Source organism: Sorex araneus, chromosome 4, assembly GCF_027595985.1.
Source record: "Sorex araneus isolate mSorAra2 chromosome 4, mSorAra2.pri, whole genome shotgun sequence".
Classification (NCBI taxonomy): domain Eukaryota; kingdom Metazoa; phylum Chordata; class Mammalia; order Eulipotyphla; family Soricidae; genus Sorex; species Sorex araneus.
The window spans coordinates 212950762-212975894 of NC_073305.1; the positions used below are offsets into that span (position 1 = coordinate 212950762).

The 25133-nt window shown below is 61.1% G+C and overlaps 2 protein-coding genes across 6 annotated transcripts in view; one reads left to right on the plus strand and one right to left on the minus strand.

Moving 5' to 3' along the window:
- The first annotated feature begins 267 nt into the window (after positions 1-267).
- Positions 268-22971, plus strand: GPRC5B (G protein-coupled receptor class C group 5 member B). Of its 4 annotated transcripts, XM_055134594.1 has the most exons (5): positions 311-408; positions 6916-7036; positions 8605-9647; positions 18381-18493; positions 21789-22971. In XM_055134594.1, the coding sequence occupies exons 2-5, from the start codon at positions 7029-7031 to the stop codon at positions 21834-21836; spliced, it is 1212 nt and encodes a 403-aa protein (XP_054990569.1). In that variant the 5' UTR covers positions 311-408; positions 6916-7028; the 3' UTR covers positions 21837-22971. The 4 variants fall into 4 exon arrangements, with proteins under 4 accessions (XP_054990571.1, XP_054990569.1, XP_054990572.1 ...); XM_055134596.1 differs by lacking the exon at positions 6916-7036 and having other exon boundaries at positions 268-408; XM_055134597.1 differs by lacking the exons at positions 311-408; positions 6916-7036 and adding an exon at positions 1464-1660.
- IQCK (IQ motif containing K) overlaps positions 22786-25133 on the minus strand; it is a 103701-nt gene continuing 101353 nt past the window's right edge. For both annotated transcript variants that reach the window (XM_055134599.1, XM_055134598.1), the window contains one exon: positions 22786-23894. In XM_055134599.1, the coding sequence (XP_054990574.1) occupies positions 23869-23894 (26 nt within the window). In that variant the 3' untranslated portion in view covers positions 22786-23868. The remainder of the gene's footprint in view (positions 23895-25133) is intronic.

A 25133-nucleotide genomic window follows, 5' to 3' on the forward strand; every position in this document is an offset into this window, starting at 1 on the left:
TCGTGTGGGGCGGGGGGGAGGGGGGGTCTCCGCGCGGGGCGGGGACTGGCGGGGGGCGGGTCCTGCCTGATAAGAGGGGGGTCTCCGCGCGCCGGGCGGGTCCTGTGTGATGGAGGGGGTGGGGTCCCCGCGCGCGGGGCGGGGCGGGCCCTGCCGGGTCGTTGGGGGTCTCGGCGCGCGCGGGGCGCGGGGTGGGGGGCGGGGGGGCGGGCCCGCGGGGCGGGGCGGCGGCGGGGCTGCAGCGGCGCGGGCCCGGCCAGGGGGCGCCCGGCGCGGCGGCGGCAGGAGCGGGGCGCGGAGGCCGGCGCGGCGGGCTGGCGTGCGCGGGGCGGGGGCCGCGGCCGCGCTGCAGAGATGTGACTCGGGCCGCGGGCCAGGGAGCGTCGGCGCTGCGGGCCGCGGGGGTCGGTGAGTGCGAGCCGCGGCGGCCGGGCGGAGGGCGCCGCGGGGACCCTGGAAACTTTTCCCGCCGTTGCACTTGGGAGGCACCGGGGGAGGGTCTGTCTGGGGGCTTTGGGGAGCCCCCCGCGTCTGGGTTTCTGCGCTCCGTCCGCCGGGAGATACGGGGATGCGGGGGACGGGGGCACAGTGCGGCGGGATAGGAACCGCAGCGGCCGGGCAGGGAGGGGAGGGCCGGGGTCCCAGACTTGGGGGGAAAGGGGCCCGGGGGTGGGGGGGCTCTGAGCACCCGGGCCGGGTGGGAGAACGCGTGTCCGAGAAGGGTCTGGGGGCCACGGCAAGGGAAGGGCGGGTGGGGGGGGAGTGCACGGAGAAGCAGCCGGGGCGCCCGAGTGGCAGGCGGGGGTCCGCGTGGCGATCCCGGGTGGGGGGGCTGGCCCCTGACCAGGCCGATAGAGGGGGGCCGCGCTCGGGGCCGGCTGTGGCCGCGCGCCCCGGGCCCCGGGCGGGGGGTCACTGCAGAGGCAGCGGAGTTCGGGGGCTACGACTGAGAAGGGGTGCTGGCGACAGTGGCAGGGGTCTCGGTGCCCACCAGACTGGGGTGAGGACTGTCAGCGCTGCGTCCCCTCTGCACAGGGGACACGGGCTCCCCGGCGCCGTACGCGCGGCGGGCAGGGCGGGGGGGGGGGGTGAGAGCGAGGCCCCGACCTTGGCGCGGAGGACACCCCACTGCGGCTCCCGGACGCCCATGCCCGGCCTGGCCCTGTCACCCCTCCCCCGGCCGGAGCCAGCACCCCTTAACACCCGAACTCCCCCTCCTCAAAGGGGGCGTCTCTTCGGAGCGGGGACAAAGGCCCCCGGAGTGTGGCGGGCCCGCGGGGTGCCGGCTGGGGCGGGGAGGGGTCCCCTGGGCGGCCCGAGCGCGCGCAGCGCGGGAGGGAGCGGGGGTCCCCGCAGTCCCGGGACTCCAGCCTGGGGGGACCAGCCGCGAGCCCTCGCCCCCTAACTTTCCTCACCGGGAAGGGGCTTGCGGAGTCATGGGGGGGGGGGAGTGCCGAAGTCCGCCGCGTGCCAGTGGCATGTAAATCGCATGCAGATCGGCTTCCGTGGGCCGGGCGCGGGTCCCCTGCGCTCCGCGCGCGCCCGGGACGAGTTGGGACGCGGGGACGGGCGAGGAAGGGGCGCGGTGAACGCCCCCCCCCAAACACACACACCCGCGCGCGCCCTCGCGGGGCGCCGGGTGAACCCGGGCTGAAGGAGCGTGAGTCCTGGGTGGGGGGCGCCGACTCCCCGGCGCGCTGCGGGCCGCGCGGAGGGCTGGGGGCGCGGGGGGCGGTAGGTAGGGGCTTAGCAAACCGGGAGATGGAAAAGTGACCGGGAGATGTCGGGGGAGGGCCGGGACCGGGCGGAGGGCACTGAGAGCCCGGGGTGAGTGAACAAAGACTATTGTGGCGGCTCCCCTAGGCAGATGCAAGGCCGGTGGGGGTGGAGGGCTGGGCCCGCCAGATGGGCTTTCGGGGTCACGGGAAGGAGTTTGCTTGTTCTCCTCGAGCCCCCCTGGCCCCTTGGAAGGATGCATTTGAGCAGGAAGGCTCCCCTGATCTCAGCAAGGAGCTAGCAAGAAGCGCACCCAACCCTCCCCCCGCCCCCCCCACCCCTGCGAAATCCTTCATTCTGCCTTTTGGGGGTGCCCAGGGTTAGGCTGGGGCCCTGGGTGGGGTGGGGTGGGGTAGGATGGGGGGGCTCTTCCAGCCCTTGGAGACTTCTATGAGCCTTTTCACAAAGTGACTCTGATTCTGACCCGCTCCCCTCTTTGAAACAGTTTCGTGAGCACCCTCGGCAGCAAACGGCCCCCTCCAGCGCCCCTGCACGCTCGCACCCTTAGCTTCCTAGGGGGTTCTGAGTCCCTCACATTTTCTACTCAGAATTACAGCCCCAGAAGAACCCATCCACCCCGGAACGGGCGGCCAAGGATGCAATTTGCATCTAAATGATGGCTTTTATTTACAGGATTGGAGCTGCTTTGCATATTCATTTATCTCGGAGCCTGAGTTTCTGGCCAGCCTGTTTACTAACCTCGGAGGGTTGATAAAGGGGGGGCGAGCTCTGGGTAGGCCAGTGGTCTGGGGGCTTTGAAATGAGTTTATCAAGGTGGGGTGGCTCAGACACCCTGTCCCAGTGAGACTGCGGGTTTGGAAAAGAGCTTACAGGCAGGAAACCCTGATCCAGTTTGGTCTCTCGCCTGCGGGACGGGCAAGGGCCTGGGGCTAGAACAGGACTTGGCTGGGAGCTGGGGTGAGGCTGGGGTGGAGGGAGATAACCGGCCCGGCCCCCTACCTGGTACGGAGTGGGGGGCTCAGACTCGGGGTGCACCGGAAAGGCCCGGGGGTTGGAAGTTCAGGGAAATGGATCCCTCCCAGTTGCCTCACCTGGTGCCTTTCCCCCACCACGGGACGATGAGTGCCAGGAGGGTCTTTTAGGGGGGTGCTGGCCCTGGGGGCTCCCGCGTGCCCTCCATGCTGCAGGGTCCTTTTCCGGTACCTCTCAGGGGCTGTGCCAAGGGGGCTCCTGCCTGTCCTTCATTCTCCAGAGTAGGAGGGTCACAGAGGTTCCAGGATGCCCAGGACCACGTGGTCGGGTCTCATGGTTCCCCCCACCCCTCACCTTTCTCCCGGGTGCATCTGGGGGTCTCGCAGTAGCTGGCCAGAGGGCTAGCGATTTGGGGCATCTTCGCTCCCCTTGCCCATGGGGGGGCGGGTAGGCAGGCACGGGGCGCTGGCTCCCAAGAGGATGGCCGGGTCTGGTGGCTGGGGTCCTCTGGTTCTGGGGTGCCCCTTGGCAGACCACCTTCCCAGAGAGACGACTGCCTGTGGGCCCCCCGGACAGGCCACATGCAAAGGCCCCTGCCCTGACAACCCCTGGGCCCTCTGCTTGGTGGATCAAAGAGGGGACCTGGGGACAGAGGCCGGGGTCACCTCCCCACCTCCCTTCCACCTTCCTCTCCACAGCGAGCGCCCCCACCTGGGCCTGAGAAGGTTCATCAGGAAATTTCTGCTTGCTGACCTCTGCCCCCTGTGACCCCTGTGCCCCGCCATCCTCACCCTAAGTGAGTTTGGGGCGTGCCCCACACCATGGGAGCTCTTAGCAGCGCCAGTCTGCAGATGGGGCGACTGAGGCTGGCCCGGTCGACTCAGCCAGGGGTGTGTGTGAGGGGAGGAAGGGGAGCCGGGACCGGAGGTCTCGCTGCTGGGCACAGGGCAGGGCTGGCTCAGCCCCCTGTGCTCCAGGCCTGCCTCCGGGATCCCACCTGCGTGCCCGGCACCTCTGCAGCCTCAGCCCCGAGCAGGGGCCCTGGGGTCTGCTGCTCTACCACCTGCGGAAACTTCTGGCTCCTCTGGGGTCTGCCTGTGTCTGTGTGCATGCATGCAGGGGTCTGTGTGTGGGGGTGTGGGTGTGGGTGTGTGTGTGTGTGCATGGGTCTGCATGCATGTGTTTGTGTGTGCATGAGTCTGCGTACATGGGTCCGTATGTACATGTGTGTCTGGGTCTGTGTGTATGCGTGGATCTGTTCGTACATGGATCTGTGCACGCATGGGGCTCTGTGTGTATGGGCCTCTGTGTGTGTCTGTCTATGTTAGTGCATGGGTCTGTATGTTCTCTGTGTGTCTGTCTATGAATGCACGGGTCTGTGTGTGCATGGGCCTCTGCGTGTGTGTCTGTCTGTGTGCATGCATGGGTCTGTGTGTGCATGGTTCTCTGTGTATCTGTCTATGTTAATGCATGGGTCTGTGTGTGCATGGGCCTCTGTGTATATGGGCCTCTGTGTGTGTGTCTGTCTGTGTGCGTGCCTGGGTCTGTGTATATATGGGCCTCTGTGTGTGTATGTCTCTCTGAGTGCATGGATCTGTGTGTGCATGGTTCTGTGTGTGTGTGTGTCTGTCTGTCTATATGAGTGCATGGGTCTGTGTGTGCCTGGGTCTCTGTATATGGGCCTCTGTGTGTGTATGTCTCTCTGTGCGTGCATGGATCTGTGTGTGTGTCTATGTGAGTGCATGGGTCTGTGTGTGCCTGGGTCTCTGTATGGGCCTCTGTGTGTGCATGGGTCTCTGTGTGTGTGTATCTGTTTGGTGCATGGGTCCCTGTGTGTGTCTGTCTGGTGCATGGGTCTGTGTGTCCATGTGTGTGTGCGCATGCATGGGTCTCTTCGTGTGTCTCTGTGTGTGTGCGCATGCGTGCGCGCCCAAGAGACCCTGTGTTAAGTGCGTCCAAGTGAGTCACTTCTCGGTGGCTGGCAGCAGAGGTAATTAGTATGTGCGCCCAGCCTTGCACACTGGTTGACTTTTATCCAGGACTCCTTTGGAGGAGCCGCACGCCCCCGTCCCACGGGTTTGTCACCGTATATTCCTCCTGTCCCCATCAATCCTGCCTCGGGCTAACTCGAAACCTCTAATCTGGGACGGCTCATTTGGGGGCGCCTGGAGAGCTGCTGGTGGGGGGAGCATCAGGTGGCTGACGGGGCTCAGCCAACAGCCTCGGGAACGTGCGTGGGCTCTGCCGGGCCGGGATATGCGGCCCCCCTGCCGTCTCCGTTGGAACGGCTCCCACCTAAGGGTGCCGGGCCCTCGGCATCAAACCCGCTCAGGCTGGGGGCGGGCAGTGCTGGGTCTCGGATGGCTGGGAGTTGGCACTGCTGAGGGACCCCAGGGCGCCCAGACCCTCCGTTCCCTCTTAAGAAGCAATAAGGAGGGGCTGGAGCAATAGCACAGAGGGTAGGGCGTTTGCCTTGCATGCGGCCGACCCAGGTTCAATTCCCAGCATCCCGTATGGTCCCCTGAGCACCGCCAGGGGTGGTTCCTGAGTTGCAGAGCCAGGAGTGACCCCTGTGCATCGCTGGGTGTGACCCAAAAAGCAAAAAAAAAAAAAAAAAAGAAGAAGAAGAAGCAATAAGAGGGGTTGGAGCAATCGCACAGAGGGGGAGGTGCTTGCCTGGCATTCTCCCAGCCCAGGATAGCTCCAGAGAGAGTGCTGGCTGTCACTTCGGGGGGCTTAGCGATGAGAAGGACTCCCCCCCCCCCCCGCAGGCAACTAGATCAAATGAAAGCCTCTGGCGGCCCTTGGTTGTACCCACATGCCTACACGTGGGGTAAAGAAGACTTCCTGGAAGAAGGGGCAATATAATGTAGAAAATTGTCTTTGTTGGTGAGGGATTGATTTAACCCCCCCTGCCCCAAAGTGGTTTAATAATCCCCAAGGGACAGGCTGATTGGCTGCCAGGCCTGCAGAGGGTTTGCATCCAGCAGAGCTGAATCCGGCTGCCCTTGTGGATCAAGGCTTTGCCTATGCCTTGTCCTCCTCCTCTGGGTGCATCTGGGCGCATTTTACTACAGACTTCCTGGTTAACAAGTCCATTCCGGCCCTGGGCCTGTGTCCTTTCAGCTTATCAACCCAACAGAAAGAGAATTCCTTCCAGTTCGTTCCAGCAAAACTACCAGAGCTGGGGCTGGAGCGATAGCACAGCGGGGAGGGTGTTTGCCTCGCACACAGCTGACCCGGGTTCGACTCCCAGCATCATCCCATAGGGTCCCCTGAGCACCGCCAGGGGTAATTCCTGAGTGGAGAGCCAGGAGTGACCCCTGTGCATCACCAGGTGTGACTCAAAAAGCAAAAAGAAAAAAAAAAAAAAGAATCCCAGACCTGAGTCTGCAGCTCTGGGTTTCGAGCCTGTCCATGAACCAATCCTTGTGGCTCAGGGGCCAGATAAATGCTGTGATTGGTTGGCCAGGCTGGCTCAGGTGGCCGGGCCCCCATCTGGAGGTGGCTCCCTGCAGGAAAGTGAGGACCACTTTTCAGAGCTGGGAGAGAAGGCGACCTTGGGCCACAGCGGACGGAGAGAGAGGCTTCCCCCGCTGAGGGGTGGAGGCGGAGTGCCAAGGGTGGATCCTTTCCGCATCCGAGAAGGCAGTAGGAGCCAGAGGGCCCCTGCCATCGCGAACTCACCCTCTGCCGGGTACCTGTCGGGGTTGTAAAGCCAGTCAGGAAGGGGGCAGGAGCTGGGGACACCGAGTGCCACGTTTCGGCCAGGCCTGGAGAGGGCATTCCAAGTGAAGGCACCTCTGGCAAGGAGCACCCTGGGGTGCTGGCATGAGGCCGAAAGGCACAGCCAGTTTCCCGGGGAGAAAGGAGGGAAACGGGGGGGGGGGGGGGAGGGTTATATAACCAGCGTCCCTGGTTGAGAACCACTAGTTAAGATTCCCTGATTTCTGCACAGCCACCAGGGCTGAGGCTGGAGGCTGTGACCCAGGAGGCCTGGTGTGACTCTGAGAAATCTCTTAGGACTGCTTATCACTGATAAACTGTCTGAGGGGGGCTCTGCCTCAGACCCCAGCCATGTCAGGGGGGCTGGTGGCACTGTGCTCCAACACCTCTGGTTCTTGGGTGGGGATCCCCAGGGTGCTTAAGGGACCTTGGGGGAGGGCGGGGAGGCCCTCTGGCTAGGAGGCATTTTTTTTCTAAAAGTGCCGACTTGGGATGTGCCTGGAGGCTGGCTGTGCAACGTGAGTCCCACCAACGCATCCATCTGGGGATTGCAACAGACCCTGTAATTCCGTGTTGGCTTTTCAAGAGAGTTGATGCCCGGGTGAGTCAGTTAAGTAAATAGCCCCAGGTGTTGTGCAAATCGCTGCAGTGGTTCTCCCGGGTGACTAATGCCCTGCCCCCCCACACCCCCATGGTCCCCTTTGGGGGGGCATCGGGGTGGCCCCTGGCTCCCGTTTCCCAAGTCTGCCTCCTCTCATCCGCGTGCAAAGCAGCGGCACTCTCGTCCAGGCTCCTCATTCGGGAGCATCAATAATTTATCCCAGCTGATGGCCTCACGGCCAAGGCAGGATGCAAAGCGTCAAGGAGCAGAGGGAAGTGGTCGATGCCGCTTTTACTTAGGAAGCCCCCGCGGGAGCAGCTGAAGGCCCGGGGTGCGTGGCTGCCTACATCAGGGGGCGGGGCTAGGGTGGGCGGGGCTTCCCAAAGCGGGTGGGGGCGGGGATTGGGAAATTGAGCCCGTGGATCGCCTCCCCCCCACCCCAACCCGGGGAGTTAGAGCCTGGTGAATGGGGGTTCTGGCTAAAGGTCTTTCCGGTTGTCACATCCCGGAACTAGGCCTGCGATGGGTCCAACTGCAGGGAAGGGGACTTGCAGGATGCCAGCTCAGATTTGACCCCCTGCACCACATTTGGTTCCCCTCCGCCCCCCACAGCCCTGCCAGGAGGATGCCACTGGATGTGGCCCAAACCGAATAATGATTATTAATGACAATGAGCTAAGAAATAAGGCTCTGATGGTGAGGAGTGGCCCCGTGGCCCACCTGAGGTCACCCTACTGAACTGGGACCAGCGGAGATAGGAGTTGTTTGTTTGTCTGTCTGTTTTGGGAGTTTTTTGGTTTTTGGTTGTTTTTGTTTGTTTTTGTTTGTTTGTTTGTTTTGTGCCTGGACTGGGGTGTGCCTAAGAGGGAGCAGGGGAGGCAAGAGGCCACTTGATGGGAGCCATAGTACAGCGGGGAGGGCGTTTGTTGCGCACACAACCCACCCAGATTCCATTCCCAGCATCCCACAGGGTCCCCTGAGCACTGCCAGCAGTGATCCCTGAGGAAGCCCTGAGCATCACCGGCTGTGACCGACCCCCCCAAAAAAAGGCAAGGGGTCACGTGGGATGTGCCCATGGGGGTCCCTGTAGCATCCTTAGAGCGAAAGACCCCCTGGGCCGACTGGAGGACTGGGGGCAGGGCTGGAGGCGGGAGCAGGAGTGTGGGAGCCAGGAGGCAGTTCCTTTGGAGTCTGCTATAAAGACCATCAGGCGTCTCTGAGGGGTTGGCCTTTTTTGGGGGGTCTGGACTGGGAACCAGTACCGGGATTTCCGGGACCCACTAGGGCTTCAGTGAGCTTTGTCAGCGGCATGAGACTAACGGGGCGATGCATGGCCTGCAAACACGACACAGCCGACTGTCCCTTAGAGGTTCCGTTTTATTGCGGGGGGGTTTGGAGACGTGGGCCAGCACACAGAACACACGGGGCTCGCTCCAGCCTGCGCTAGGCCGCGGAAAACATGCTTCCTAACGGCCAGGGCCACACAGGACAAGGCACCCAAAGGAACTAACCTTTTCTCCCCCTCTCCCCCACCTGACCCCCTCCGTCCCCCCCCCCTTCTTTTCCAGAACCTTCTCGGCGACGACGGCATCCTCAGCGGGAAAGATGAGAACCCAGCAGGTGCTCGTCTTCCTCCTGCTCTTCGTGATCGCCTCGGGGGCCTCGGAGAACGCCAGCACCTCCCGGGGCTGCGGGCTGGACCTGCTGCCCCAGTACGTGTCCCTGTGCGACCTGGACGCCATCTGGGGCATCGTGGTGGAGGCGGTGGCCGGGGCCGGCGCCCTGATCACGCTGCTCCTGATGCTCATCCTCCTGGTGCGGCTGCCCTTCATCAAGGAGAAGGAGAAGAAGGACCCCGTGGGGCTGCACTTCCTCTTCCTGCTGGGCACCCTGGGCCTCTTCGGGCTGACGTTCGCCTTCATCATCCGCGAGGACGAGGCCGTGTGCGCCGTGCGCCGCTTCCTGTGCGGGGTGCTCTTCGCGCTCTGCTTCTCGTGCCTGCTGAGCCAGGCGTGGCGCGTGCGCCGACTCGTGCGCCACGGCAAGGGCCCGTCGGGCTGGCAGCTGGTGGGCGCGGCGCTGTGCCTGATGCTCGTGCAGGTCATCATCGCCGTGGAGTGGCTGGTGCTGACCGTGCTGCGGGACGCCAAGCCCGCGTGCGCCTACGAGCCCATGGACTTCGCCATGGCCCTCATCTACGACATGGTCCTGCTGCTGGCCGCGCTCGGCCTGGCCCTGGGCGCGCTGTGCGGCAAGTTCAAGAAGTGGAAGCAGAACGGCGCGTGCCTGCTGGTCACCGCCGCGCTCTCGGCGCTCATCTGGGTGGCCTGGCTCACCATGTACCTCTTCGGCAACGCCCAGCTGGGCCGCGCCGAGGCCTGGGCCGACCCCACGCTGGCCATCGCGCTGGTCGCCAGCGGCTGGGTCTTCGTCATCTTCCACGCCATCCCCGAGGTCCACTGCTCCATCCTGCCCTCGCCGCAGGAGAGCGCGCCCAACTACTTCGACACGTCGCAGCCCCGCATGCGCGAGACGGCCTTCGAGGAGGATGTGCAGCTGGCCAGGCCCTACATGGAGAACAAGGCCTTCTCCATGGATGAGCACAACGCAGGTAGGGGAGGGCTGCATGCAGCCCGCGCGCGCGCGCCGAACCCTCCCCATCCCCCTGCCTGCACACCGGGGTGCTGGGGAAGAGTGGTGTTTTTTTTTTATTATTTATTTTGCATTTTGGGTCACACCCGCGATGCACAGGGGTTACTCCTGGCTCTGCACTCAGGAATTACTCCTGGCGGAGTACTCCTGGCGGAGTAATTCCTGCACTCAGGAATTACTCGGGGGCCATATGGGATGCCGGGAATCGAACCCAGGTCTGCCGGGTGCAAGGCAAACGCCCTCCCCGCTGTACTGTCGTTCCAGCCCTGGGGTAGAGTCTTAAGAGTGTTGGCCCCTACACTGAAACTGGCCCGGAGATGAACTTTTAGTTCGTGATTTTTTTTTCATTTTATATGGGACTTGGGGGCTATGCCCTGGGGTGCCCCAGGTTGCCCTCAGCAGTGCTCAGTGGTGCGGTGCCCCGGAGCAAACTGGCTGCTGGCCAGATGCCAGGCAAGTGCCTTCGCCCCGGGTTATCTCTCCAGCCAGAGATGAGCTTTTCAATTGGCCTCTTTTGTTCCCCCCGCAGCTCTCGGGGATCACTCCTGGTGCTCAGGGATCACTCCTGGCAGGGTCCGGAGGACCAAATGGGGTGCCAGGGTGGCACCAAGGTCGGCCACACGCAAGGCAAATGCCTTCCCTACCTCCTATGCTATGTTGCTCCAGCCCCAAACTGTTTTTAATTCTACCAATTGCCCACTGATTTATTTTTGGTTTTTGGTTTGGGGGCCATACCTGGTGGTGCTCAGGGCTGACTCCTGGCTCTGCACTCAGGACTTACTCTGGCAGTGCTCAAGAGATCCGATGGGATGCTGGGGGTCAAACCCCCGTCAGCCACCTGCAAGGCCAGCGCCCTCCCCACTGTCCCATCGCTCTGCCCAACTGCCCGCTAATGTAAAACTCCAAGTCTCTGCTTTTTGAGGAAAAGTCGGATTTGGTCCTGCTAAGCCGACGTTCCCGGCTGATGGCTGGGCTGGGAGTGTACTGGGCGGGGTGGGGGGGGGTCTTGTCTCCCAGCACTGCGAGCCAGGTGCCCATGAAGAGGGGCTCCTCGGCATGTCCCCTACACGCTGCCACTCCTGTGGTTAAGTGCACGCCTCTCGATGTGATGACTGCGTTCAGCTCTGCCCTCTGCCACTTCCTTGCTGTGTTGCCTGAAGCAACTTGCTTGACCTTTCTGAGCCTCCATTTTCCCCATCTGAAAGTAGAAGTACTAGGGGGGCCTGGGAGAGGGCTCAAAGGGCCAATGCTCTTGATGTGTGGGAGCCCCAGGTTTCCTCTCTGTACTGCCTGGTCCCCTGAAGCAGCCAGGAGCAGCCCCAGGTGTGAGCACCCCCCCACCCCTTAAAAAAAAAAAAAGTAGGGGCTGGAGCGATAGCACAGCGGGTAGGGCATTTGCCTTGCACGCGGCCGACCCTGGTTCTAATCCCAGCATCCCATAGGGTCTCCTGAGCACCGCCAGGGGTAATTCCTGAGTGAAGAGCCAGGAGTAACCCCTGTGCATTGCCGGGTGTGACCCAAAAACCAAAAAAAAAAAAAAGTAAAAATAATCAGAGAGTGCATCCCCAGAGTAAAAGACCGGCTGTAATGAGAGTGGTGTCCAGCTATTCATGGCATGTTGGGCGACGTGCTCTAATGGGGCCCCCTGAATGCAGAGCCCGAGACTCGAGGTGCAGGTGGTTGGCTAGGGAGGTGTCCCCGACAAAGGAGCAGCTGGGGAGATTGAGCCCCGGGAGGTAGGAGCGTCAGATCAAGAGCCAGATGAGGGGCTGGATAGCACAGCGGGGAGGGCATTTGCCTTGCACGCGGCCGACCCAGGTTCGATTCCCAGCATCCCATAGGGTCCCCTGAGCACTGCCAGGGGTGATTCCTGAGTGCAGAGCCAGGAGTAACCCCTGTGCATCACCAGGTGTGACCCAAAAAGAAAAAATAAAAAGAAAGAAAGAGAAAAGAGCCAGATGAGCTGGTCCCTCGGGTGGGCAGTGAGGCCCCCAGAGCAGGTGGCTGTGGCATCTGCCCCCAAATCCTTCCCCCGCTCCTTTGAGCCTGAACCCAAGTTCCATGAGCCCCAGAGGGCAGAGTTGGTTGGCAGGCGCTTGGGATGTCGGCTGTGGCCGGGAATCGGGAATGAGCGGGAATGTGGGTGCTGGGAAAGTGTCTCCCGGACTCTGCCCTCGAGGCCGAGTGCTAGGCTCCGAGTCCTGGAGACAGAGCGAAACTGTGTGTCGTGGGTTCCCCGAAGACCCTTGGTGGATGTCCACCCCCCCACCCCCGCCCCAGGCAGCACCGCCACCCGCCCCAGCCGGCCAGGCACGCAAATGGCCACTGCACGCTGAGGGCATTGAGCCCTGGCCAAGACTCAGTCCTGACCATCACCGCAGGCCATGGAGCATGTCCAGCTTCCGTGCTGTCTGTGACAAAGATGACAGCCAGAGGCCCCAAAGGGTCTGTCCCCCCACACCACCACCACCTTTTCAGAAAAATAAACACTCAGCACAGCCCCCTGGGAAGTCTGCCTTTAGGGGAGTGACGGGAGACGGGAGTCATCCCTGGGGGCCCTTGGGCGCCCCTCTCCCATGCTGGACAGCAGACCCAGGCGGGGGGCCCTGAGCACTGCTCCCAAGCTGCTCCAAAGACCGAGTCGCCCCACTCAGCTGAGAGCTGAGGCTGGAGAGCCGCCTTGTCCGCCTGCCCCCCCACCAGCCAGCGCTGCCCGCCTCCCTGCCGGGGTATCGTCCCCCCTCCCCAGGACCCTGCTGCCGGGCATCCCCGATGGCCTGGGGCCAGGAGCCCCTGCACCCGCCTGCTCAGAGCTGCCCGCTCCTCCCCGGAGTCCAGGCTGGCGGGGGATGATCGCAGGGATGGGCACTGGCGTTACAGATGCCGGGCCACACCCCCACTCCGTCTCCGGCGCCCTTAAACTGTATGTGGACCCTCGTCCTGATGGCGTCCCCACGCATTCTGGATGTGGCTGGAATTTTGTAATTTTTTCCCCTTTTTCAGTTTTTAGGCCACATCTGGAAATGCTCAGGGGGTCCTCCTGGCTCTACATTCAGAAATCGCTCCTGGTGGTCCTCAGGGGACCCTATGGGAAGCTGGGAGTTGAACCCAGGCCGGCTGTGGGCAGTGCAAGTGCCCTTGCCACTGTACTGTCGCTCCGACTCCCTAAATTTTTTCCTTAATTTTATGTGTATTTATTTATTTTTGCTTTTGGGGTCACACCCAGCGATGCTCAGGGGCTGGCTGCTCCTGGCTCTGCACTCATGAATGACTCCTGGCGGTGCTCGGGGGACCCTATGGGAAGCCGGAGATTGAACCCAGGTCTGCTACATGCAAGGCAAACGCCCTCCCTGCTGTGCTATCTATCACTCCAGCCCCCGATTTTTTTTTTTATTTTTATAACCCAGCTGGATCCCTGGTCCCCCCCAAGAACTGCTGGGAGAAGAAACCCCTGAACATTCCTGGGTGTGACCCCTACACACACACACCCCAAAAAAGTCACAGGAGACCAGGTAGGGGAGGCCCCACAGGCAAGGCCACTCCTTCAGGAGGCTGACCGAGGCCAGAGTGCCCTCTCGCTAGGGTGGCCTTTGTTCCAGAATGCCCAGCACTGCAGGCTGCTGGCCGCCCGCGCCAGGCCCTGGCCACGCCGGGAACGGCGGTGGCGTCTTGGGTGCTGACCTCAGCTGGCTTGTCTTTTGGGGAACCGGGCTCCCCGGAGACCTCGCCCGGCAGCTGTGCCTGGTCCTGCTCGCCTTGCCCTTTAACCAGCCGCCTCCCGTTCCGTGAGAGCAGGGCCCCGGGACGGCCGAGGGCTCAGCCCAGACGGAGCCGCGATCCAGGGATGCCCCGCTACCTACCCAGCCTGCAGCTAGGGGAGAGCACGAGGCCGGCGGCAGGAGATGAACACTCAGACTGCTGTGCTCCCGGCTCACACCCCAGGAAGAGTTAGAATGAGGGGCGGGGGCTGTGCTCAGGGTTGCAGGGAGGAAGCGCCTTGGCGTCCTGGTGGCCCGTGTCAAGAGACCCTGGTTGGTACCTTGGCCTGTCATGTCCCAGCTGACGGCCTGAACTCAGCCTTTTTTTTTTTGGGGGGGGGTTGGGGTCACACCGGGCAATGCACAGGGGTCACTCCTGGCTCTGCACTGAGGAGTTACCCCTGGCGGTGCTCAGGGGACCCTATGGGATGCTGAGAATTGAACCCGGATCGGCCGCGTGCAAGGCAAACGCCCTCCCCGCTGTGCTATCGCTCCAGCCCCTCTTTTTTTTTTTTTTTAGAGGTGGGATGCTCGGCCCCACCCCGCCGTGCTCAGGGCTTCCTCCTGACTCTTTGTTGAGGGACCCTCCCGGCGGGGATGGAGGCCTGTGTGGGGTGCCGGGGATCAAGCCTGGGTTGGCCGCGTGCCCGGCAGGCCAGCGACCTCCCTGCAGTGCCGGACTATCGCTCCAGCCCCGGGTTCGGCTTAGGGGTCCAAACCCATCTGGTGTTGCGGGCAGAGTCTGGGTGGGGCAAGGCTGGTGTTCAGTCTCCACCTGCTGGCGTGGGGGTCCCCCGAGAAGGTGAGCTCGGCCTATCCTTCAGAGCTGGCCCGAGCGAGCGCTGGTTGCTGACCAGGATCCATACCTGTGTGGACGCCGCGCCCTGCACTGCAGGGGTAGGTAGAGGGGTTCCCTGAGGCTGCTCCCGCCAATGCAGCACCCCCGGGGCAGAACTACCTGAGGGTTTTTGTTTTTTGCTTTTTTTTAGGTCACACCCAGCAATGCTCAGGTGCTACTTCCTGGCTCTGCACTCAGGAATTGCTCTTGGCAGTGCTCAGGGGCCCAACCATATGGGATGCTGGGGATCAAACCCAGATTAGCCGCGTGCAAGGCAAACGCCCTACCCCCTGCCTACTGTGCTATCGCTCCAGCCCCAACCTGAGAGTTTAATAATGCTCAGCCTGGCTGTGCTCTGGAGTCCATGCAGCGCCAGGGAGCAAACTCAAGGCCCGCACATGCTGGCCGGATGTTCTACCCCTCAGGTTATCTCCCTGGCTCCTTAGGATTCTTGAAATCACAAGTAAATTTTTTTTAAATGGACTTGAGTTGATATAAATGAATTAACACCCCAATCCTGCACCGAACAACCACCACTATAAAACAGATGCCAGGAGAGCGGGGAGGGCGTTTGCCTTGCACACGGCCGACCCGGGTTCGATTCCCAGCATCCCATAGGGTCTCCCCCGAGCACCGCCAGGAGTAATTTCCTGAGTGCAGAGCCAGGAGTCATGCTTGTGCATCGCCGGGTTTGAGCCAAAAAGCAAATAATTTAAAAATTAAAAAAAAAAATGCCAGGGAGACGTGTCGATCCAGGTGTGACTGTGTGACTAGGTTTGGCCCACCCTGTCTCTGGGCTCTGTGAGCATCACGGCAGCCCACCCCACCTCACGGCAGCCCACCCCACCTCACGGCAGCCCACCCCACCTCTCAGATTGCAGAGTCCTGGAGTTAAACATCCCCAGGGCACAATTCCAGGGTCACCTCTGGTGGGGTCTGGTCGCCCTTCCCCACACCAGTGAGTGCCGTGCCGTGACTGGCCCGGCTTGGATCGTGTGCTTACTTCCTTCCCGGCTGGGGAGAAGCCCGCACCCCGGGGCTGGGCACGGCAAGGGGGGAGATGTTTACCCAAGACAAACCACAGATAGCCATGGAGCAGCTAAATACATCCTCAAATAGTATGGAGGGGGACCCAGGGCGGGGAGAGGGGTGCTTTGTTCTCGGAGCAGACTGTCTGCCCATGGGGGTCTCTGCTCTGTGTCTTCCCTCTTTCCTGGCTGGAAACGGAGAGGAAGAGCCCGGGGCGGAAGTGCTCCATCCCCGGGGGCCGCCCCCAGCTACCTCTTTCCTCCTTCCTGGTGCAGTGCCGGGCACCCCTCACGCAGGGGGTGATAACTGGGCTACTTGGGAGCTTAGTGAGGTGACAATCACAGAGCCATAGGACAGCGGGGAGGGCGTTTGCCTGGCGCTCGGCCGACCCAGGTTCAATGCCTGGCATCCCATAGGGTCCCCCGAGGACCGCCAGGAGTGATCCCTGAGTGCAGAGGCAGGAGTAAGCCCTGCCGGGGGTGGCCCCCAAATGAAAGGAGAGACCGTCTCTGAGCAGATTCCCAGAGATTCTGGCCACTCCCCAGCGGTGCGACCCTGGGACCGCACTCTGCACTGGGCAAAGTGGCACAAACACGGGTGCCCGTCGTGTCAGGAAAATGAGACCGTTTGGCAGGTAGAAAGCGCCTTTCCTGGCTCCTGGCTGGCACCCTGAAGGCTGATACATTACTGAGGGTAATTTGGGGGGGGGGGTCCTCTTCCCCCAAGTGATCCGCAAAAATCCCCAGTGCACTTGCTTTTTTCACCCAGAAAAATGACCCCCTTCGGGGGCCGTGGAAGGGACAGTTTTCCTAGCAAGGCAAATCAGGGCCTCAGGGGCGAGTGCAGATAATGGAGATGCTGTTTCACTACAACGGCCAACTTCAGCTGGGTTTGTTCTTAGAGTGTTTCCACTACTTTGTTACTTCACATTAAAGGACTTTGCAGGGAAGTGTTCGGGTCACAGAAACCGTGAGCAGCACAGGGAAAGAGAGGCCTCCTCTGGGTACCCCTTTTTTTTTTCTTTTTGGGTCACACCCGGCAATGCACAGGAGTTACTCCTGGCTCTGCACTCAGGAATCACCCCTGGCGGTGCTCAGGGGACCCTATGGGATGCCCCTATGGGATGCTGGGAATCGAACCCGGGTCGGCTGCATGCAAGGCAAACGCCCTACCTGCTGTTCTATCACTCCAGCCCCAAGGTACCACATTTTTAATCAAACAGGCCCCGGGCTGGAGAGACGGGACAGCAAGCAGGTAAGGGGCATGCCTCGTGCACGTCCTGCCATAGCTGCGTCCCCAGCACCGCCAGGAGTGACGCCCAAGCACAGAACCAAGAGAAACCTCCCTTTTAGCACCATTGAGTGGGGTCCGCCCCGCCCCCTTCCCAATTTATAGAAAGAAAACTAAGCAGGAAGTACAGTGAGTGGCTTCTCCTCCTCCTCCTCCTCCTCCACCTCCTCCTGCTCTTCCTCCTCCTCCTTCCACTTTTCTTGCTTCAGGGATACAATTGTTGCCCTTTGTGGTTAGATAGTAGTCCTTTCTTATTAACTGCATTCCATCAGGCCATGGCCGGAGCTGGTCGCTTGATGTCTTCCAGAATGGTTTCCTGCCCAAAAGTGCCGGGGCTGGGGCCAGCGTGAGAGGTAGGAGAGACAAGGGTCCCATCCTCAGTGTGACATATGGTCCTCAGGCCTGCCCGGAGGTTCCTGAGCACAGAGCCAGGAGCAAGCCCTGACCATCACAGAGTGTGGCCCCAAAAACTAAAAAAAAAAAAAAAGCGAATGTATCTCATGCCTCGCATCCCAGCCCTGGGCATCCACTCATCTCTGCTGCTTCTAGAGTTTGGGCGTTTCCAGATTACTATAGTTGGATTGATTCACAGTCTGTAGCTTCTGCTTTTATAGACGGGCTTCCTTCATTTAGCAGTATGCCAAGTGAATTTATAAGTGGGGTTTTCATTACAAAAAAAAAAAAGAAAGAAAAGAAAGTGGGACCTGGGGCTGGAGCTATAGTACAGTGGGAGGGCATTTGCCTTGCACCCGGCTGACCCGGGTTCGATTCCCAGCATCCCATAGGGTCCCCTGAGCACCGCCAGGAGTCATTCCTGAGTTGCAGAGCCAGGAGTGACCCCTGTGCATTGCCAGGTGTGACCCAAAAAGCCAGAAAAAAAGAAAAACTGGGGCCTGGAGGAATAGTGGGCAGAGAGCACCTGCTTAGAAATCTCACAAGCACGGGGTTATGAGTTCGAACCCCCAGGGTCCCACATGTGTCAGATATTATCCTGGCAGTTCTGGTGGTCTGGTAGCTATGATTCCTGAGGTTCCTGTGTATACACACACACACACACACACACACACACACACAATTGTTGCCTACCTTTGGTGGTAAGACTCATTGGCAGAGAGACTGGAGAGACAGTACAGGGGGGAAGGCACTTGCCTCGCACATGGTCAACCTGGGTTCGATCCCCGGCACCCCGGAGGATCCCCCGAGCACTGCCAGGAGTCAGCCCTGAGTGTACTGGGTGTGCTGTGGTGGCAGAACTCGGATGGGTCCCTCCCTTCTTTCCCGGGAAGCCCCTTCTCTTGAGGTCCATGCTTGGGCTTCTCCGGACACCCACGGGCAGCCTTGAGCCTGTGACGTTGAATTCCACGTCGTGGCCTTCTGTGCCTAGGGGTCTCCCAGCCAAGGCCCACAGAGAGGGCCCCCCTTGCCTCCCGTGGCCTGGCGGCGGGTGGGGGCCGAAGAAGGGGTGGGGGGGACCACCGGGGGAGGGTCAAAGACTCAGCCCGGCCTGTGCTCTGGATTCCACAAACTTGCCAGCCCCTCGGAGCAGGGTCAGGCGCCCCGGCGGGGCGGAGAACAAAGGCCCCTTTGTGTGACTTTTTTGTTTTGGTTCAGGCTTGTGACAAAGGGGAGGGGCGGAGGGGAGGGAGGGAGGTTGCCTGGAGCTGGGGATTGATGCCGGGGAGGAAAACACAAACTCCTGTCCCTTTTTTTTTTTAATTTTGTTTTGTTTCTCCCCCTCCCCCTCCCCGTGGCGTGCCTGGTCCCCGCCTCCCGGCAGCGCTCCGCACGGCAGGATTCCGCAACGGCAGCCTGGCGAACAGACCCAGCGCTCCCTTCCGGAGCAACGTGTACCAGCCCACAGAGATGGCTGTGGTGCTCAACGGCGGGACCGTAAGTATCCGGAGGTGCCGCCGTGCCCGTGGGCGCGGGGTCAGCCCGGGGAGCTGCCGCCGCCGACGCACAGTGCATGCTCGGCTTCCCTCTCCCCGTCTTTCTCTGGCCCCGCCCCTCTCCGCACGCACCGAATGAAGGAAGACCCCCGCCCCTCTCCGCAGACCCCCTTGGTAGCCAGTTCACCCTTCCAAGGCCAGAAGGCTAATTTGCCATCCCGGTGGAAACTGGCTTCTCGGAAAAGCTCAGAGTCAAGAAGAAGCCCCTGGCCAGTCTCCTGTGCATCCCTCCCGAGGTCCGTACCTCCCGGTCCCGCTGGACATGCCGCTGGACATTGAGTGTCCACCCCCCTCCAGCCCATCTCGGTCTTCTTAAGAGCTGTCTGGAGAAGAAACTCGGCAGTGGAGAGGGAGATGTGTTTTGTTTTGTTTTTTTCCTCCCGGGAGCTCAGAACCCACTTTTTTTCTCTCTGGTGCCAAACAGACCTCCGCAGAATTCTCATCCTGTGTGTGTCCGCTTCCGGGGCCGGCGGCATCCCCACGCTTCCCCCGCGATGCCGAGACGCCCTTCTCATCCCCACGTTTAATTTCCAAACATAGCTTCATGCTTCTTTCAGGAACGTCCGCGCATCCCTTAGCCTTCCATCCTATCGTGCCGATTCCATGATTCAGCCTCAGCCTTTTTTTTTTCCCCCTTTCTTTTCCTTTTTCTTTTCTTGCTTTTTTTTTTTTTTTTGAATTCTACATCAGAGATGGTTTTGGATCTCTCTGGGGAACTTGGGTTTCCCAGATACGCCTTCTGAAGCGCCCCCTTCTCCCCCCCCCCACCCGCCACCCGGCCAGTGGCCTATTTCACACCGGTGGGGTGCCAGTGTGACCTGCAACTCAACATGCCATTGGGGAGTGAGGTCAAGTGCAGTCGGCTCAGCTCAAGGCAGACCCGAACTCTGGGCACAGGACGCATACCGGGGTGCGGGGGAGGGAAACCTTTCCATGTGGGGTGTTTGATGGCACCCAAAGGACGAAGACCTTCCCATGCAGGGGGTCCCCCCGCCCCCATGCCTGGCGCTTGGAGTCACTTTCCTTGGAAAGTCTCCGGCGGGGCAGAAACAAACCAGGTCCCCACCCGTTGGTTTTGGGGTGAAGCGAGCGGCAGCGTCCGGCTGCTGTTGCAACGCACGGGATTCTTAGTGTGTTATCCTTGCTTCCAGATCCCAACTGCTCCGCCAAGTTACACTGGAAGACAGCTCTGGTGAAAGACTTTATAGATCCAGACAATAAGTCTCTCTCTCTCTCTCTCCCCCCGATTTTACCCCCCTGGCTCTGCCGTTCTTGCGGGAGTCCCGGCTACGGCCCCACAGTCGGGAGGCTTGGAAATCCCGGAGCAAGGGGGGGTGGGGGTCTCGTGACAGTGTGAACATCGCGGAGCTGAAGAGCTAACCCTGACTGCCCTGCCCTCCCCCCCCCGCCCCCGACATGCCCACACAGGCGCGCGCACACACGGGCACACGTACGTGCGCTCGCGTGCACACACACACACACGACTCATACCAAACCGACCTCAGTCCTTGCCAACTAAAGCTCCTTGCAGATAGTATTAGGCTCACTGGGAAACGGGGCCGGGAGCACAGGTTCAACCCCTGGCGGTCGAACAGAACCAAATTTCACAGGGGCCAGCGTAGAAGGGGGTGGGGGCAAGGGGGTGGCCCGTGGGGGCTACATAGAGAAGCGGGCACTTGCCCACCAGCTCGCCCGGGGTGTTTGCACATTTCTAGGGCCACTAGGAACTGCTGAGAGGTGGCCGCCAGGCCCCTGGAATGAAGGGGGTCAGGGGAGTTTTCCCACCAGTTCGTGGTGGAGGGGCCCTGGTGAGGGCCAAGGAAGAGAAGGCTGGAGGCCCACGGAAGCCTCCTGTTTCGAGAGTGGTGACCCTGGGGCTGGAGCGATAGCACAGCGGGGAGGGCGTTTGCCTTGCACGCGGACGACCCCCGGGTTCGATTCCCAGCATCCCATAGGGTCCCCCGAGCACCTCCAGGAGTCATTCCTGAGTGCAGAGCCAGGAGAAACCCCTGTGCATCACCAGGTGTGACCCAAAAAGCTAAATAAATAAATAAATAAATAAATGGTGACCCCACACTCCCCGTTCCATCTGTGGCAGTGTCCGTGGCACGTGGCCCCCCCTGCCTGCTTCACTCTAGGGGGGCTCCTCCCGGCCCCAGCCGGAGCCACGGGCTCCCAACCCCGACCCTGGTGGCAAAGTCATCCACGATGAGATCATGGAGAATTCTGGTGGGGGGGGCCCCCTTCGGTGATCTGAACCCTGACTCCCGGCGGGGCCTGAGATACAGGCACGCACGGGGTCTGTTCCAGGGAGCAGGGGTGAGAGAAAGCTGTCGGGGGAGACATTTTTGCCTTGGTTCTCTGCGCGTTCCACGAGAACGGTTCCCCTCCCAGCCCATTGCTGCGTCTCGGTCTCCATCTGTCGTGAACGAGTCATTCCTTGGTTCTGTGGCATCTCCCCCTATCCCGGTCATCCAACGCCCCATGTCCTCTGCGCTGTTTGGCCAGCAGAATGGCACGCGACCACGCACCGCCGCGAGCTTGAACCGGACGGCCCGGAGTGCAGACAGCAGGCTGGTGGGTCTTTGAGCACATCTTCTAATGCCTATGTTGCTTTTTTTTTTCCTCCCTTTTTCCTCCATAAAACAACCCATAAGCCTCCTTTACTTTAACCTTTCAAGAAAAATGAAAAAAAAAAAAAAGGTTAGTGTCGCTGGGGGAGGGGCGGGGAGAGAAACGGACCTCTTCCTAAACCGCTGTCGCTGTCGGAGCCGAGTGCGTTTTAATAAACCTGATTTCCCCCCAGGCCCTAGTCTGCTGTGTCCTTGCCCTCCCCCGGTGGGATGCCCACCGGGTTCCCTGCTGCACGCTCATGCGTGCTCGGGCCTGGGCTGCCCTCCTGAGTCGACACCCCCCAGCCCCCCCCACCCCCAGCCAGTACTTCTGGTGTGAACTGCACCTGGGAGGGAGGGAGGGGCGGGAACTGCATGGTCCTTGCTACCTGCCCAGAGCATGTGCTTCTGGAGACTTCTGGAGCCCCTCCTGGGTGTGTCGTGGGGTGGGCTGGACCCCGAGGAGAGATGGGGGAGGGACAGACGCAGGTCCTGGGGGGTGGAGGAGGGGCGGGGAAGGAAGGGTTGGGGCCGCCGGCGGGGAGGGGGGGTTTGCATGCAGACCCAGTTCTCCAAGTGCCTGGGGGTGGTGACCGACGACGGCGTCCCGCATTCTCCTGCCAGGAACTGGTGGTCCAGCCCCGCTCTCTGGAGTCCTTTGGAGCACTCTGAGACCCCCCGGGGCGCTCGGTCTGCGGGAGTTCCCGCGGCCCCTTGCAGAGGGGAGCCGTTCTCACGACCCGCTTTCTCTCTCAGTTCTTGGCGCCGAAGGTGAGAGCACCCGGAGAAAGGCGGTGGGATACCGGGTCCCACCGCCCGAGGGGCGGAGCCTCACGGCGCCCCTCCCCCAGGCCCCTACCCCCTACCCCGGAAAGCACCCCCTCAGCAGACCGCTTGGCTTGGCTTGGCTTTCGAAACCTCTGATGCGTTCCTGTGCTTCTGGGCTTGCTTTTATTTGGGCCGGGACCCTCCCACGCCCCCCCCACCCCCACCCCCGTGCCGCGGTGGGTGGGGGTGCTGGGCGGAGGCAGGGAGAGGCGGGCACTGAGCCGCCTCCCCCCCGCAAGACCTCAGCAGTCATTGTTTCCCCCCACAGAGCTACTACCCCCCTGCAGCACCCATGGTACCTTGGCGGATGGGCTGCAGAGGGTGTGAACAGGGCTGTGGGGGGGGGGGGGTGCAGGTACCTAACTAAGCACAAGTTCTCTCTCTCTCTCTCTCTCTCTCTCTCTCTCTCTCTCTCTCACACACACACACACACACACACACACTCAGACGCGTTCCTGCTGCTCTGGGCTGGGAGGGTGGCCTGCGTGGAAGTGGTTTTCCAAGTGCCCGCGGCTAGAGAGTGCTGCGTGCTGCCAGGGCGGAAGGCCGGGTTGTGGGGGGCTGGGGGGGCTCTTCTTGCTTGGCCATGGCCGAGCCCCCGGCTCACAGGGGCGCAGGCGGCGATGCTCGGGCCAGGCGGCCGCCCGGAGCTTTTCAGCAGGTGCTGTTCACTCACGGATCACGAGCCGCGGCTCAGTTTTTTTTTTGATAGATGATAATATATATTTATTAAATGCATTCATGGTGTGTTTTATAATGGATCTTCAGCCTCCCCGGGCCGACTGTTGCAGACATAGATATTATATATATATATTTTAAAAATTTTTGAAGAGATTTCCGAACAATCAACGTGTACCCCTAAATGACTGTCTACAAATAACTCCAGTGCATTTCAGAGATTGTCAAGCATGGGCCGGATAGGTTTTATTTTCCAAACGCTGTTCATAACACAACAATAAAGGCTTTACTATTTACGTGAGACGTGTGGTAGCGTGTCCCAGCAACCCGGCACCAGCTTGGGATCAAGGGCCTGCGGGCGGCCCCCGGCAGGGGTGGCCGGGGAAGGGACAGGTGAGGCCCAGTCCCCGCCCACCCCTGGCACAGGACGCACCTCCTCAAAACCCCACAAAACCCACAAAACCAGACCCTCTCCAGTGCACCTCGGGCCGGGGCCACGGAACCCCGTGGCCTGTCCTGGGTCCCTGCCTGGTCTCATCACCCCGAGTGGACGGCTAACCCACTAGTGAAGGGCCAGTCCCCTTTGGAAATGGGGAGAGCGAGCGACAAGCAAGGTGCAGAAACGGGGAAGAATGCCCGTTTAATTTATTATTGGGAGAGCGCTCGCCTGCAGAGGTCAGGGACTTAGTGGTCCAGAGCCGGGAACAAAACTAGAGCCCCCCCCCCCGCCCCCCATGCAAACCCCACTGAACATTATCATCACACGGTTGATGAGGAATGGGGAAGAAATTTCCAGATAAAGGATTTAAAAAACAAAAGCAAAAAACGGGGTGGGGAGGGGGCGGAGCAGTAATACAGCAGGGAGGGTGCTCACCCTGCATGCAGCTGACTCAGGTTCGATCCCCGGTCCCTCAGATGGTCCCAGGCTGGCCAGGAGTAGATCCCTGAGTGCAGAGCACAGAGCACTGCCAGATGTGAGCCCCCCTACCCCCCCCCCCCACACACACAAAGGGGAAAGACCTGGGAATGGCGTGAGCAGGAGATGAAGGCGGGCTCTTTCGTAGGCCGGAGGGCCCTAGAGCAGGTCTGTGGGGCGTCCTGCTTGTGCCAGGAGAGACGCCGCCGTCACCTGCCGAACCCCACCCAGCCAGGGGCGCAGGCTCTGGACGCGGCCCTTGATCAGCACTGGCCGGGCTGCCTAGCTGTCCTCCATCCTGCAGTGCACTGCAAACAGGAAAGAGAGCGAGCGTCAGCCCCGGACCCCTGCCCGCCCCTGCCCGCTCCAGTTCTGGTCCACCATGGCAATGCTTCTTTCCAGAACCTTCCTGGCTGTTCCTTTCAGAAGGTAGCCACGGCAGCCCCCGGGGAACTGCAGGAAGGATCTTTTTTTTTTTTTTTTTCATTTTGGGTCACACCTGGAGATGCACAGGGGTTACTCCTGGCTCATGCACTCAGGAGTTACTCCTGCCGGTGTTCGGGGGACCATATGGGATGCTGGGACTCAAACCCAGGTTGGCTGCGTGCAAGGCAGACGCCCCACCCGCTATGCTATTTCTCCAGCCCCCAGGATCTTTTTTTTTTTTTTAAATTGAAGATGATCGTAGGTTCCCGCTCTCGACTCGACCCCCCCCCCCCCATCCGTCAACTGCTTCCTGTTTCACGGCCTGGACATACAAACTGGGGAGATGGCTGGAGTCCCCACAAGGCCAATGGGGAAACTTTTGGGGGGTCACGGTGTGGATGACATGAGATCGGGGTGGCTCCCGGCATCCTTGGTGAACACAGTGCTGGACTGTGAGTGAGTGAAACTGACCCAGTCGAAACCACTTCCCCACCCCCACCTACGACTGTGGGAACTGGGACGGGGAAGAGCGGGGTGTGGGGGGGGTTGGGCCACATCCTGGCTCTGCGCTCCGGGATCACTCTTGGCTTCAGGGACCCTATGGGATTTTACTTTGCCCCTAGAAAATGAGTTTTATTGGGGCTGGAGCAATAGCACAGCGGGTAGGGCATTTGCCTTGCACTCGGCCGACCTGGGTTCGATTCCCAGCATCCCATTTGGTCCCCTGAGCACCGCCAGGGGTAATTCCTGAGTGCAGAGCCAGGAGTAACCCCTATGCACCGCTGGGTGTGACCCAAAAAGAAAAAAAATGAGTTTTATTGACCTCTGAGCGTACAAACAGAGAATAAATATTTCCCTGTGGTCAGGGGCTGCCCAGCCCGAGGACAGCCGTGCTGGGGTCAGCACCTCCCCAGAGGGCCCGGCCCCCGAGGCAGCCGCTCACACGTGAGGCTCAGGGCTGCTGGGCGCGTCTGCCCTTGGGTGGGGTGGTGGCCACTGGCCGTGGCCCTGGACTCCTGCAGATGTGCCCAAAGCCCCACAGACCGGGGGACGTAACTGGGTCAGCCGTGCGCAAGGCGAGTGCCTCCCCTCCCTGGCCCCAGCCCTGTCTCCTGGAATAC

Bases quoted from the DNA above. Each gene is read 5' to 3' on its own strand.
- GPRC5B (XM_055134594.1), top strand. The intron at 9,648-18,380 runs GTAGGGGAGGGC...GCCTCCCGGCAG, and splicing joins CATGGATGAGCACAACGCAG to CGCTCCGCACGGCAGGATTC. The intron at 18,494-21,788 runs GTAAGTATCCGG...TTCTCCTGCCAG, and splicing joins TGGTGCTCAACGGCGGGACC to GAACTGGTGGTCCAGCCCCG.